The sequence below is a fragment of the Papio anubis genome, chromosome 15 (assembly GCF_008728515.1).
Source record: "Papio anubis isolate 15944 chromosome 15, Panubis1.0, whole genome shotgun sequence".
NCBI lineage: Eukaryota > Metazoa > Chordata > Mammalia > Primates > Cercopithecidae > Papio > Papio anubis.
Window position 1 is genome coordinate 79,673,342 of NC_044990.1, and position 15,228 is coordinate 79,688,569.

The window sequence follows — 15,228 nt, forward strand, 5'->3', positions numbered from 1 at the left end:
CATGGGGAGGGCTCCTCATGCAATTAAAATGGACACCAACAGGATAGATTATTGAAATAAGAGCTACTGTTTTCTGGAGTGCTTGGTTTGTGCCAAGATTCATTCTAAGCATGTTGCTTGCTCATGTAATAACATCTTTAATCCTCAGCAACTCTGTGAGGTAGATACTTTTGCATCCCCCTTTACATATGGAGAAACAGGCTCAGAAAGTCTAAGTAGATTTCTAGGCCCACAGAGATAGAAACATCTTAGACATTTTGAGCCTAAACCAGGTAGTCCCTTGCCTTGTATCAGGCAGTCAAAATTCATTGGTCAACATCGCTCTATATATTAAAAAAGAGTGACAGCAGCTTCCTCACCAAGTATTTGTGGTTGGATAGAAGGTATAAGTACATGAACCCTACATCTGAAAGCTGAAGACAATCTGTTCTTCACAGAAATATTTAAGATTGCCATGGTTTAATGAATGTCAATTTGGAAGACAGGACGAGCTGAGTTTAAATCTTGTCTCTGTGCAGGATTTAACCTCTCTATGACTCAGTTTTCTCATAGAGGAAACGAGTATGATGACATCTACATCTTTTGGCTGTAAAATGAAAATAAGTGAGTTTAGTGTAGAGTCTAGCCTGTAGTGGACACAGTGTGCTCTGTAACTCTCAAATTTCAGTCTTGGAAAACACTATAAGGATTTAAAAGTAGAGATGCAGTCAGTTGCTTACAGGGAAGGTCTGAAGGTGTAACATGAGAAATCAGGTGGAAGAGATGAGCAATCTTGAAAGGGACTGTGAAAATTAATAAACTTTCAAAATGATCTAAAGCTATCCTATCTTATTTTGTGGTATAAATGCTCAAGTACTTCATAAAAGCTCTTTCTATTAAATTTCTCCAGGATTTTTTCCTATGAAACAATAACTTAAAGATTCTGAAGACTGTAGACAAAGAGACAAAATAGTGGTCTTAGAGGTTGCAATAAATATAAATTAGGATAATTAATAGTACAGCTCAGAAATAAAATTTGTCTTTAAATTGCTACTTGAGTGAGTAAAATAACTCACCTTAGTAAAACCAAGTCTCCGCCACTGAATACTGCATCAGCCATGTACTAAAAGTTGTGTTTTAATTGGATTTCAAAATAAACGTATTTGGAGAACAATGCAATTACACGATGAAATTCTCAGAAACCATCCTGCATATGAGCCATGAACATAAGAACAAGGACACAATGTAAAAGACCAAATGCATAAAACCTAAAATAAATCTCCCATTTGCAAGTGGGACATCTTTTGCTTCCCTTCTTTAGAACACATCTGGATATTCATTACTTCTACTATCAATATACACAATTATTCTGTCTAACACAAAGAATTTATATTAAAAAGGTAACACTTATATCAACACCAAAAACGGAACCAGTGGATGTCCTTAAGACTGCCTTTCCCATCTGTCTGTTCCTGATGTGTCTTTAGAGAGTCAGGACAGAAGGGAATCCACAAGTCAATCTCCACAAAGGTACCAAGAGTGTATGATATCAGTGGACAACCTGTCAGCTGCCACGCCCTATCAGTGGCTGGCTCTCTTTCTTGGAATGAAGAGCTGAGTAAGGGAATCCTGAACAGACCCTTTATCTCTAGGCCATGTGAGTATAGCTTTCACTCTACTCTGTAAGAGTAAAGTTAGATGTCAAATTACAAATCAACAAACAAATGTGGATGTTATTTTTTTCAATTACCAGCTCCTCTTGACTTTACAACACAAACTAGATTTTAACAAGAAGGAAAAATGCACCACGAATGGCTGGTGTGAAAGAAATCACCGCTAAGCAGGATCGATTATGATGCCAAACCAGTGATTTTCAAATTCCTCTTAGCCTGTGTGAAAAAATCCAGTAGCCTCCAATTGAATTTGCCTCCCTGTGTCCACATATCCTTGGCAGTATCCTCCACACTGACTCCAGACTCAGCCATGTGACTTGTTTTGGTCAGTGAGATGGTAGCAAAGGTGAGGTAAGCAGAGACTTGGAAAATACTTGTGTGTCAGAACTTACTCTTGCTGCTCTTGGAACCCCGAGCGACCACATCAACCCTGCAGCCTAGCCTGTTTCATGGTGGCCAGGTGGCCATGGGCCCTCCCATTCTCTTCATTTCAATTAACAGCGAGCCACACCCAAAATCAGAGATGCCAGCTGATGAGTGGCTGACCGCAGAGGCAGGCGTGAGCTTAGATGTAGTCAGCTGAGATTGGCTCAGACTAGCAGGGCTGTTCAACTGATCCACAAATTCATGAGCAAAAGTTAGTGTCTGTCCAGGCCATTAAATTTTAGGGTGCCTTGTTGTTTAGCAAAAGCTATTATACCTACCAAGATGGTTTCCTCTTCCTGCTGTATAGCTCATGTGCATCACTCAGCTTATTATTACTAAAGTGGAGCAATGTGATTGGTTCTCACCACCAGAACAGAAATGGAAGTGATGCATCACTTTGGATGTGTTGCTTTGAGAAAGGGTTGTGCCTTCTCAAAACTCTCCCTCTCTCTTCCCCTCTACAGTGATGTTGGAAAATAGGTTCTTTGGATGGAGGCATCAAAAATTCCACTTTTTGCAAACAAAATTTTGCAACGTGTTTACATAGACATGTATGACATGTATGTATATATATGCTATCTCTGACTGAAGTGGGAGTGCAGCTTTCCCCAGCTGTGGTGTGCTGGAGCTGCAATCGCGTCTCTCTCCACCTTCATGTTTACTGATGTCATGTTGGTGACTTGAAATTGGCCATGGTGGGAGCATTTACATCATGGAAAGCAGCAAATGCTAACAGTCAGGACTCTTGGACTTCAACTTGATTGTTCACCACTCAGCTCCCCCAGCTCTTATGGCATCTCTGAGTCTGCTGTAGGGTATTTGAAAACTCATACATTGGTCATAAATAATAACCCTTGTGGGAAGGGGAAACTATTTTATGGGCTTTTCTAAGGTGTTTCACTTTGTTACTCTAGTCTGGGTCATATATATTATATATAGTCCTTTTCTGCTGTTTAGAGACTCCTTATGAATCACAATGCCATGGCAGTCACATAACTATGATGCCTTTCTAAGAACTAGGAGCACACAAAAGCCATTTCTGGGCATTGGGATACTGTCACTAAGACTATAGAGATCTGAATATATCAGTTAAAGTAAGAAATATTTAAAATAGAACTTTTCCTATATCCTGTCCAATAAAATCATCTGTCTTGAACTGATTTAAAATACGGGAAATTGTCTTTATGAAAGCTTCAATTTAGGACAACATGTATTTCCTACAGTACAATGCCATAATGGATATTCACAATTTAAACTATCGTATAGAACACTACTTAAAATCCCCTGGTTTCCTCACACTTTGTGGCCTACATTTATGGATTAGTAGGAGAAAGGAAAAGTAAATGATGACATGTACAAAAATCTTTCAATTAACTAACCTATAATTTATGGATTAATAACTCAATACCCCTGCATGACTTCATTATTGACTTGGAAGAAAAATTAAGAATAAAAATGCTAAAATCTTGGCTTTTCAACAATAAAGTGTTGACTTTGCTTACTTGGCTGGACATGGGTAATAAAAATCAAAAATATTAGTTATTCCACAATACCTTTCTTTCATGTTCCCTGGTGTCCAGAAAGAGTAGAAAAAGCTCATATGTATATATACAGATATATATGTATATATACACATATGTATATATACACATATATATATGTATATTTTAGTCTGGTATTCCTGAACTTCAGTACTCACTTCCTGCAAGGCTGGATTCATAGTAGATTCAACAATAATAATTTGTCTCCAGTGGACATTTTATAAATTCTTGGCATACATTAGCATACATGTCTTGGCATACATGTCTCCTAATTAATATAATTGTAAACATTCAAGAGTCACAAGACTGATTCAAACTGGAAGATGAAAATATAATATGAGACAGGAATTTAGTTTGAGATAACTTGGCACGCAAATAATCTTAAAATGTTCTGAATATTTCTTCCAATGAGGTTTAAAAATCAAAGAAGCAAAACCATTTAATTGCCAGTAAGACAGATAAATAAATAAAAATAACACGAATATTTCAATCTTATTTTTTATTATAATATGCCTGGTCATCTGGTGTCCATTCTAAATATAATTATTATTTGAAATATAATCAGGATATATTAGATACATATTGAATATATAATTAAATAAATATATATGGGATATTTCGAACTGAGGATTTATCAATTGCCCCCTCTGTTTAGTTTATTTGGCCACTGGCTTCAAAATTACAATAGGCCTTTTTCAAGTAGCATTTTAGCTACCCCTTTCCACATTTAGCTATTGTATTTTTCCTGGTTTTAATATTTATTCCAGGTAATTATAGCATAACCATTTTTATATTTACTTTTTCCTACAAACTTTTCCTCCAAGTCATTGTTTTATATTCCCCTGAGACATTGAAAATGAATGTGTGTGTGCGCCTGTATGTGTGAGCGTATGTGCGTGTGTGAGGTACGTGTGTGAGCATGCATGAGTGTGTACAAGTGTTTATGCATGTGTATGTGTGCATCACATGTGTGTGTCTGTGTGTCACTGTGTCACCGTTTGTATGTGTGAGGTATGTGTGTGTGAGTTTGTATAAGCGTGTGTATGCATGTCTGTGTGCATGCATGAGTGTGTGTGTGTGTCACTGTGTGTCACTGTTTATGAGTGTGCATTGTGAGGTGTGTGCGAGCATGTGTGAGCGTGTATGTGTGTGTAGCCATGTGTGTAGCCATGTGTGTGCATGTGTGCATATGTATGTCTGTGTGTGATTGTGTGTCACTGTGTGTATGTACGTGTGAGGTGTGTGTGTATGTGTAAGTTTGTAGATCTTAATATTATATTGTAAAATAGCACCAATTTACAAATTGTCCATTTGTAAGTGTATAGCAACTATGTGGTGTTTCTCTAAAGAAACTATCTTATACAGCATGATTTGAGCTTCAGGTGAGACTGTAATAGCCTATTTCTTTAGCCCTTAATAAACTTCTCAAGTCCTGTAAGATTGAAAAATTTAACGGGAAAAATGATCGCTGAGTTATAAGTACTGCAGTCAAGTCTCACTACTTAGTATGACCAAAGCGCTGTGTCCTCTCTCCACCCATTCCATGAAGTTAAGGAGGGTGGTTGAGTAGTGGTTCCAGCAGAGATGGGGCAAGGCTTTCAGAGGGGATTAAAAAGGGAGGTTTCAAACAACTTTGGGTTTGCTCTACAGGAAAATCCAATACTTTGCTTAAGTAGACCTGCTGCTTCCTTCCATTTGCACTCTCCTGACCTGCTGCTCCCGGCCATGCCTCCCGTTTCTTATGCCCCCCACGCAACTTCATTTTCTCCCAGTGCACCTTCAGCTTCGGGTGTTTTCTGGGGAGTCTCATTAGGGCTTTTCATTGGGAGGTCATTAAACTCAGTCACAACCAGTCATACTTGGGTAATATGCAAGGAGATAAAAAATTCAAAACAAACAAAACAGAATAAAGCCAGTGTTCAAGGTGAGAAAACAGAGGCAGGCTCACAGACAGAAATCATGTGGCTCAAACAAGAGTGAGAGACAGGCAGAGAAAGGCTGAATGACACTTGCAATAAATGTTCCCTTTGAGCAGATGGTCTGTTCCTTCCAATCAAACAATTCTTTACTAAGTCATAAATACTCACTAATTCTCACAAACCCAGGAAAGACATATTCTCATCCCCATTTTCCGTAAACATGTCCTATCGCCTGCCACTAGTAAGTAGTGTAGCTGAAATATGTTTCCAGAGTCTTATCTTTAACAGACTACAATATCGTGTAGTCTCAAAACAAGATGTTGTATTGGGTGTTTATGCATCAAGTGAAGATAAGGACACCTGTAGCTGGGGAGGCAGGAGGGAGAGGCGAGGAGGTCATGTTGGGAGATGTGCATTTAGGCAGTTGCAGCACAAAAAGGAAAAGAAACCAGGTACGGGGCTTGGCTTATCTATGTCCCTAGGCTTTTCTTTTTCACCACCAGTCATCTTGTCCCCACAGTATGGATCAAAAACAGGAAAAAGCAGGTGAATCATGAGGTCAGGAGATGGAGATCATCCTGGCCAACATGGTGAAACCCAGTCTCTACTAAAATACAAACAATTAGCTGGGCGTGATGGTGGGCACCTGTAGTCTCACCTACTTAGGAGGCTGAGGCAGGGGAATCGCTTGAACTTGGGAGGCGGAGGTTGCAGTGAGCTGAGATCATACCATTGCACTCCAGCCTGATAACAGAGTGAGACTCCTTCTCAAAAAAAAAAAAAAAAAAAAAAAGAAGGAACAGGAACGAGGGGCCCCTAAGTAAGTGATGAGCATATCAGCAATGCACAGAGATGAGAAACAGCCAGAAAGACACTGCAGGCATGACAGAGGATGGGAGGGGGTTTTCCAGGGGTTCTAGGACATTCACTTACTCATTTTAACATGAGGATAAATTTATTAGGAATTGCACACATTTGCCATGCTCAGCATCTTATTAAACTTAGCCTTATTAAGCATGGTATAAATTTCATTAATAACTGGATAAACATGAGAAATGTCCTGGCCAAATTAATATTACAAAGTTGGTTAACGAAAAATTTTAACAAGTAGCATGACAGAGCTCACCACACATAACTGAGCAAGCTAACTATACCTTTCTGCTAGTCTTCCTGCTCCAAACTTGTGGTCTTGCAATTAAATTTACAAGTGTGTGCATTTTCACTTATTAAAAAAACAGAAAGATCACTTTAAGGGCACCAAATTGAATCTTTTCCTTGCATGCCTGCATACGGTTCCTATTCTAATTATAATTATAGCTATGATTGTAATGATAATTTGTGTCTCAGAACACAAAATAAATTTGTGGTTTCCAACTGCAAACCAAAGATACCCATATTTTCCTCTACAAATGACTCAATAGAGCCTATTTTTTTCTGTAGAAGAGTGAGAAGATGTTTTATGTGCCCTAATTCATTTGACTATCTCCATAACCAATATTTGAAAAAAGGAAACAAATACCATAATAATGGAAATATTTGATATAATGTAAAATATGTATGTGCACATGTGGGAATGTAGGAAAACAATTTAAAAATAGTTGCTAATGTGTGATCTGAATCTCTGCCCATTGAAATACATAAAATTCTAATAGGTTTATGCCAGCAATGTTTCTATATATATGTACATACACATACACACACACACACATATATGTATATATATAAACGTGTGTGTATATATATGTTTGTGTATATATACATACACATAGAGAGGGAGAAAGAGAGAATAAATTATTACATGTAAAAAACTCAGCATCACAGAAGTATCGGTTACATCATGTATTTAATTTAGTAATGGTGAGGAAGATTAAGCTACCTTAATCAATCTTGTTTTATTAAATTACCTAATTACTTCTAGTAACTGGATGAGGATTCAGAGAGTAGAAAATAAGGTGAAAAGTATAATACATAATATCAATGAAGGAAGTTTTGATTTTTTTAGTACATTTCATTTATAAGAGAATTTGAGTCAGCTTCCAATTATGCTGAGTAATGATTTTAAAGTTTTAAAATGTTAAAAACATAAAATACATGAAAATACTATTTTAGAATCACCGAAATGTGTGGACTACTTGTTATTATATAATCTTTGTGATCTAAAGTTACATTATTTTCATTTATTCCATGAGTCACTCAACCAAGTGCCTCCTGAGACCTAGCAAGTAACATAATGAGAAAACTAGGCTTAGGGTTACATATTTAACACATCGGAATAACCTTTTTCCTTAAAATACCAGGTTCATTTCTCATTGTTTTCTGTAATCACAGGGTGCTTTTAAAATACCTTGTATCTATTCTTTATTCATTCATCCACACATTTGTGTATCTTTATACATTTATATATCTATGAATTTATTACTTTTATTTATTTCTGCACGATAGAGTCACGGACAAAGAGAAATGTTTCCCTACTCTTAGAAAAATAAATGTATGAATTCATGGGTAAGTAAAACACTCACTTCTAGTGCTGTGGAGACAATACGGAGAGTTGGGAAACTGAGGCACGATAAAGCCTCTTTGCCTCTGCTAATGTGGCAGCCACCACCCAGCTCTGGCCAACTCCAGCCAGGTGGAAATGAGAGCTCTTTGTTGCCAGATCATTCTGTTTTACAAGATGGGTAGGACATGTGGGTTTTTACGTAAAATACTCTGGTTTTTAAACTTTGGGGTGAAATTTAAAAACAAAGTCCCACTTTGAACAAAATCAACAGCTCCTAGTAGTTAACTGGGAACTCAAACATCAGTTTGCTATCTCTCAGATATTATTGATACTTCATTTTTTCTAATTTATTTCAACACTTTCAAAATTACAAATTCCATTTAAATACAGCCATTCGAATGTTTCATTCCAATAAACTCTATCTTCTTGTTAACACAGAATTAGTTTGGGTCCAGTCAGGCATGATGGCTCACACTTGTAATCCCAGCACTTTGGGAGGTCGGGGTGGATGGATCACAAGGTCAGGAGTTCAAGACCAGCCTGACCAATATGGTGAAACCCAGTCTCTACTAAAAATACAAAAATTAGCTGGGCGTGGTGGCGCGTGCCTGTAGTCCCAGCTACTCTGAGGACTGATTCAGGAGAATCACTTGAACCTGGGAGGCAGAGGTTGCAGTGAGCCAAGATTGTGCAACTGCATTCCAGCCTAGGCAACAGAGTGAGACTCTGTCTCAAAAAAAAAAAAAAAAAAAAAAAAAAAAAAATTAGTTTGGGTTCTTTTCAATGATGCTATTCCTAACACGATTTTTCTAAACATAAGACAAATTTATCTTATATGCTTACAAGATGAAAAGACTTCTGAAAGAGGTGAGACATGACAGAAATCAGGGTTATGTCCTGCCAAGGCTCTGCCACCACAGATTAGAGGAGACATCCTGGCAAAAGTATCCAGAGATATCCAAAACCCTACAACCTCTGCGAGGCACTTTCTGGAAGCAAACTCCAAGTGCACTGCTTGCTTTAGACTCCAACGACATGCATATAGAAATAACTGTTATGTATGGAAAAGGGTGTTATTGCCACAGTCTATTCAATTTCTAGTTCTTGGAGACAAGACCAGGAGGATAAACAGAGCGGCTTCTAAGTGAGAGGTCAAATAAGTACTTTCATAAGCCAAGAAGGTACTGGCTCCTTCTTTCACTAGACTTGTTCTCAGTTAATAAACATAATTGATCATCTCTCATGTCTAAGGCATAGTTCCAGTAGTGACCACGACTGGTATGGTCTCTAAAGTAATGGAATTTCTCCTGGTTGGAGAAACAGACATCAAACAACTAATTATACCCTTAATTTATTTTATTTTATTAAAATTATGATAGACGTAAAAGAAAAGTGTAGGATGATATGAAAACATGTAACAGAGGTACCTGGCTTATGTTTTTGAGGATAAGAAAGTGATGTTTGAGCTGAGTTCTGAAGGATGAGTGAGAAGGGAGTGGTGTAGGAAGAAGCAGCATTCTGTGAAAATGTCAGTGCTTCCTGGAGGCAGAAATGCTTTTTCATGTGAGATAAAATGCATAAATGCAGGAGTCTGAGAAGAATCGACTCAACATTAATCTCCAAGTTACCTACTGGAAGAAGAATGAGGAAGGATACGTTGAAAGACGATTTCAAGTAAACTCTTCCTTTTAATTTTATTTCAGTATCAATTTTTTATGAGAACATGTTCATATTTTGCTTGTTTTAAAAATAAAAAGAAGTGGTATATGCCCCTGTTCCTCTTTGAGGGTAAGATACCATGATAGTCCAAGCCACGGAGTGGAAGGTTCAGATGAAAATTTTCCTGTTACCCAGTTTTAGATGCCATTTATCATTAGTAAAAGCCATCAAGTATTTCTTGACTATTTTATCTTCAATATATTTTTACTTAATTCTTTTAATTAATTAATTAATTAATATTTTTTTCTTAGACATGGAAATGTATTCTCTCTCTAATCACAGCTCCTGCTCAGTACAAATAGACAACTTCTTGGCCATCCCACTTTTCTTCCATGCACTCTTCATTGCTGCCTCTGGAAAGCTTTATTGAGGGTTAAACACATGAAGTTGAGTTGAATGAAACTTGCATCATACTGAATTACCTGATCCCTTTCCCCCCCGTTTCTAAGCATACGAGTCACATTCATAAGATGTCATAAGCATGCTGCTATATTCATAACACATATCTCATATAGGGGTCTCTGAGATGCCACATCTATACACTTCAAGCCCGACATCTATTCCCCACTCCATTCCAATCTTTATTTTACTATCTCCTTGCTCGGTTTTGTCATCACACTTCACCTTGTCATTAATTCCTTGCTATTCTCAAATCTTTGTGATAAGGAGGCTGACTTGCCTCCTAATTTCATATTGCCACCTTGAGGCATCTATTAACAAGGATCTAATAGATTTTAAAGCCCTTGATCCCATACAACTCTGATTTGGCACTCAGAGTAGCCCCGATAGCTTATTTCTCTACCACAAACTTACGATTTCTTGCATATTTTTTTCAGCTGTATAAAGCATGTGACTAAGAACCAGAAGACCCAGCCACTAGTCTTGGGTTCTCCCTTTGGTTGAATGTAACTTCAGGAGACATCACTATGTCCTCTGAGTCACCACTGTCTCCTATAAATGGCTGACCAGGCATGTCAGTCTTTCTACATCACAGTGTTGTAGTAAACCTCATCCTTAGCCATTCTTTTCCCCATTCTCTCTCTTTTTTTTTGTTTTTTGACAGTCTCACTCTGTCACGCAGGCTGCAGTGCCATGGCACAATCTCAGCTCACTGCAACCTCCACCTCCCAGGTTTAAGTGATTCTTGTGCCTCAGCCTCCCAAGTAGCTGGGACTACAGGCGTGCTATTAAATTAGCAATGTCTGGCTAATTTTTGTATTTTTAGTAGAGATGGGGTTTCACCATGTTGGCCAGGCTGGTCCCAAACTCCTGACCTCAGGTGATCTGCCTGCCTCAGCCTCCCAAAATGTTGGGATTACTCATAGTTTTGGTTTTAAGATGACCCATTAAAACCTTCCCTGACCTCTCAAAGAGGACCCCAATTTATATATCCTCATTGCATCTTGTATTACTTATTTCAAAACCCATGTCACTCTTGTGACTGCTAGCTCAATGCTCCCTTTTTTTCCTTTCACCCTCGAGCACACTGTAAGCTCTATGAGTGTGGAGCCTGTGCTTGTTTCTGTCCGGGCTATCTCAGTGTCTAGCACATAGTTGGTAACTCAGTAAATATCAGTTGATGGATTAAAAAATAATGTCAATAAAAGTGCTTTTTAGGTAAGAAGCTAGTACTATAATCATTGTCATTGTTAATACTATTAGTAGTGATAGTAGGAGTAAAGGTAGTTGTAGTTTTATATTAGCAGCATTGCCAACATCAAATATAGGCCAGAAGGAGGACCACAAAATAATACTTATCAATATTCATTGCAAGCTTCTCCACTTACTGCCCTCCATTTTTTTTTAAACTGACAGAAATAAATAACTAACAATAAACAAAGTGAAAAGGCAGTCTATGGAACAGGGGAACATTGGAACACCATATTTCTGAAAAGGAGATAATATCCAAAAGATACAAGGAACTCATACAACTCAATACCAAAAAACTCCCAAACTAAAAAACAAAAACAAACACAAAAAGCAAATAATCTGATTAGAAATGAGCAAATTCTGAGTAGACATTTTTCCAAAGAAGACACATGAATGGCCAATAGGTATATGAAGTGCATACTATCCCTAATTATCAGGGAAATGCAAATTTAAGCCACAATGAGATAATCACCTCATATCTGTTACAATGGTCACCATCAAAAAGACAAAAGATAACTATTTGGCAAAGGCATAAAGAAAAGATAACCCTTTTACACTGTTGGTGGGGATTTAAATTGGCAGAGTCATTCTGGAAAACAGTGTGGAGGTTTCTCAAAACATTAAAAATAGAACTACCATATGATCCAGCAATCCCACTTCTGGATATATGCCCAAAGGAAATGAAATCTGTATTTCAAAGAGACATCTGCAGCCCCATGTTTACTGCAGCACTATTCACAATGGTCAAGACAAGGAACAACCTAAGTGTATACTGATGTATGAATGGATAAAAAAAATGTGGCATAGACATACAGTGAAATATTACTCAGCCATAATAAAGAAAAAAATCCTGCCATTGACAACTATATGGATAAGCCTGGAAGACATTATGCTAAGTGAAATGAACTAGACACAGAAAGACAAATACTGCATAATCTTATTTATATATGGAATCTCAAAAAGTCAAATTCATTGAAGCAGAGAGTAGGATGGTGGTTACCAGGGGCTGGGGGCAGGGAGTAGAAATGGGGAGATATTAGTTATCAGTCAAAAGATGGCCAAGTTCTCACGATCTAATAAACAAAATGATTCATTAATGGTTAATAATACTGTGCTGTATACATGAGATTTGCTAGGAGATTAGCTCTTGTGTTACCCCCCACCCCACATACACAGAGGCAACTATTGAACATATGCGGCAATGGATGTGTTAATTAGCTTGATTGCAACAATCATTTTACACTGTGTACATACATCAAATTATCACATTGTATACCTTAAGTATTTACAATTTTATTTGTTAATCACACCTCAATACAAATAAAAACAAAAAGAAGTCAATAACTCCACGGTAAAATGGGCATACAAACAAAGCCCACAGTAATGGCTCAGAGTACAATTTTATTTTTCAGGTACCAATCCTTGAGTGGCATGATAAGTCCCTATCTGGAGAAAGACCCAAAAGAAAGAAAAGAGATACGGTCTCATCCCATGGCAGATATGAACACTTCTCCAAATTATGAGGGCGGGTTGTAAAGAACTATGGAAACTGCCCTTTGTGAGATGAGAATTTTTCACTGGAAACCAAAAAGACTAAAGAAAATAAAATTCTCCAGGTGGAAGAATCAGTTCTTCAATCCTACGAGTGGGCTGCTTGGAGGGAAAATTAAAGTAGTGAAAATATTATGGAAAGGTAGGGGTGCTGCTCTTGGTAAGGTGACATTATTTTGAATGAGTTACTGATATTTGGGGGGCAGGGAGGGGGAATAAAGCAAGAGATGTCAGTATGGCCCCCTGAAGAAGAGATAAAGGGTTTACTGGGCCTTATTGTTATTGCTGTTATCCATATTGTTGTCAACGGCAGCTTGGAGAAACTTGGAGAAGACGACGGTGATTCCAGAAAGTTCACGGGCAGAGACCTGAGGCTCCATCTTCTAATCACTGTGAGAATCTATCTTATGAGGACTCTCAGGTCCCACCTGCCATCTCACTGCCTCATGTTTGCTATTGGTGCACTTTGCTAAAGAAACACCTCTATATTATGCTCCTCTGAAAGCTTGCAAAAGCAGAAAAACAGACAGACTATGTATCAACATATTTTTTTCCAGTTACTCAGTGAGGTATTAAATTGAATGAATTTGCCCACCGCCAAATAACTCAGGTCTTTGGTAAAGACTATTTTTATAAGATTTCACATGTCAAGAAAATTCTTCATTTATTCAATACCACTGAAATCCTCTTACATGCGTGCAGCCATCAGAAACTTATCAAATCCCTACTGTGTATCTTAAAAAAAAAAAAAAAAAAAAAAAAAAGCTAGGTTCTGGGAATACAGGATGGAGTGAAGTACCATCTCTAACTTCAGGATCATAAATTTGGACAATTCTAGAGCTTAAAGAGCTGTGGGTTTTCATTGATGAAATAAAATTCAAAGAGCTTTGCTGGGCGATTTTTAAAAATGGCATTGTACTGCACCTGGAGGCAGGCTGGGGCGCGTCCCTGGGGCTTGTTGACATCCACAGCTACCAGCTGCCAACCTCCAGCAGCATCTTCATGAAACATCTTCAAGACAAAGAAGGGAGATGAGTCAGAGACATTTAATACGGAACATTGAGAACTCTACGTCTCCAGCTTTGTATATTTTTATGTCATCAAAAATGTGTCTTCTTATGGATTTATATTTGGAATGAAGTCATTTCAATTGTATTTCTTTAACACTGAACGCTTAAGTAAATGAAAAAAGAACAACGTTAATAACTTGAGCTTATTGACTACTTGCTATGTCAGGCACTTTCTGTCTTGCATATGCTTTGCATATAATTGCTCAAATATTCTTCTCCGCAAGAGAAGTACTTTAGTATTTTATCCCCATTATATTGATAAATATCTATTAGATCTGGGAGAAAATGAAAATTAGAATTAAAAAGCATTGTGTCTGGTGTGTTTTTACTATCGGTAGCAAATTTTATTTTTATTTAGTGGACAGTTCTCACTGACCTAATAAAAATATTCTCAGGATCAATAAAATAAGAAGTGTGCATGTGGCACAGGGAAAGAATTGGTGTTATTTTAATGGTAGAAGACTGCCACATTGCTTAATATACTTTGTGTAATTATTTTAACTAGGAAGCAATTAATCTGCTCAATGGAAAGTTTATGTACATATTATGAAGGGAACAAGTAGTTTCTTTTGGATTAAAGACCTAAGTGATGAAATTCAAGATGCTACAGGCCCATGAAATCTGAAATCCATTGAATTAGATATCTAGGTTATTATCTCCTAGCTATCATCACATATTACTTATGTGTCAATGTTACACCCAGCTGGAAGACATTTCCCACTTTCACGTATTTTCCCACTAATATTTTTCTTTCTAGTTCTCAGGAGCAAGTGTGTGTGTATGTGCATACAGTAGGAATAGGGCAAAATTAAACATTTTTGTTTTTCTAAATAAAGATACTAATTACAAGCGCTCACTGTTTTATTCCTGCCTGAGGTCACTGTTTTACAGAAATAAATATTTCCTTTGTCATCCTTATTTATGTCCTCCTGATAGTCTGATGCTGTATTTGAAGGGGTAACTGCTAATGGAAATATGAATGAGAAGATGCAAAGATCCCACTACCTAGGATTTGTAATGATAGTTTCAAATCCCTGGTAGTAGTGGTGGTAGATCCTTTGTGCAAAATAAACTTGCCTTCTATAAAATGAGTGAGGTGGTGAGAGACTGTTGCCCTATATGTATATTTATTTTTTATTTTTTATATACAGGCCCTATATGTATATTTATTATTTATTTTTTAATTTTTTTTGGAGATAG

The 15,228-nt window shown here is 37.3% G+C and overlaps 1 protein-coding gene across 6 annotated transcripts in view; it reads right to left on the reverse strand.

Moving 5' to 3' along the window:
* NALCN (sodium leak channel, non-selective) overlaps positions 1-15,228 on the reverse strand; it is a 342,682-nt gene that overhangs the window by 200,653 nt on the left and 126,801 nt on the right. For all 6 annotated transcript variants that reach the window (XM_021929744.2, XM_003914045.4, XM_009192178.4 and 3 more), the window contains one exon: positions 13,883-13,969. In XM_021929744.2, the coding sequence (XP_021785436.1) occupies positions 13,883-13,969 (87 nt within the window). The remainder of the gene's footprint in view (positions 1-13,882; positions 13,970-15,228) is intronic.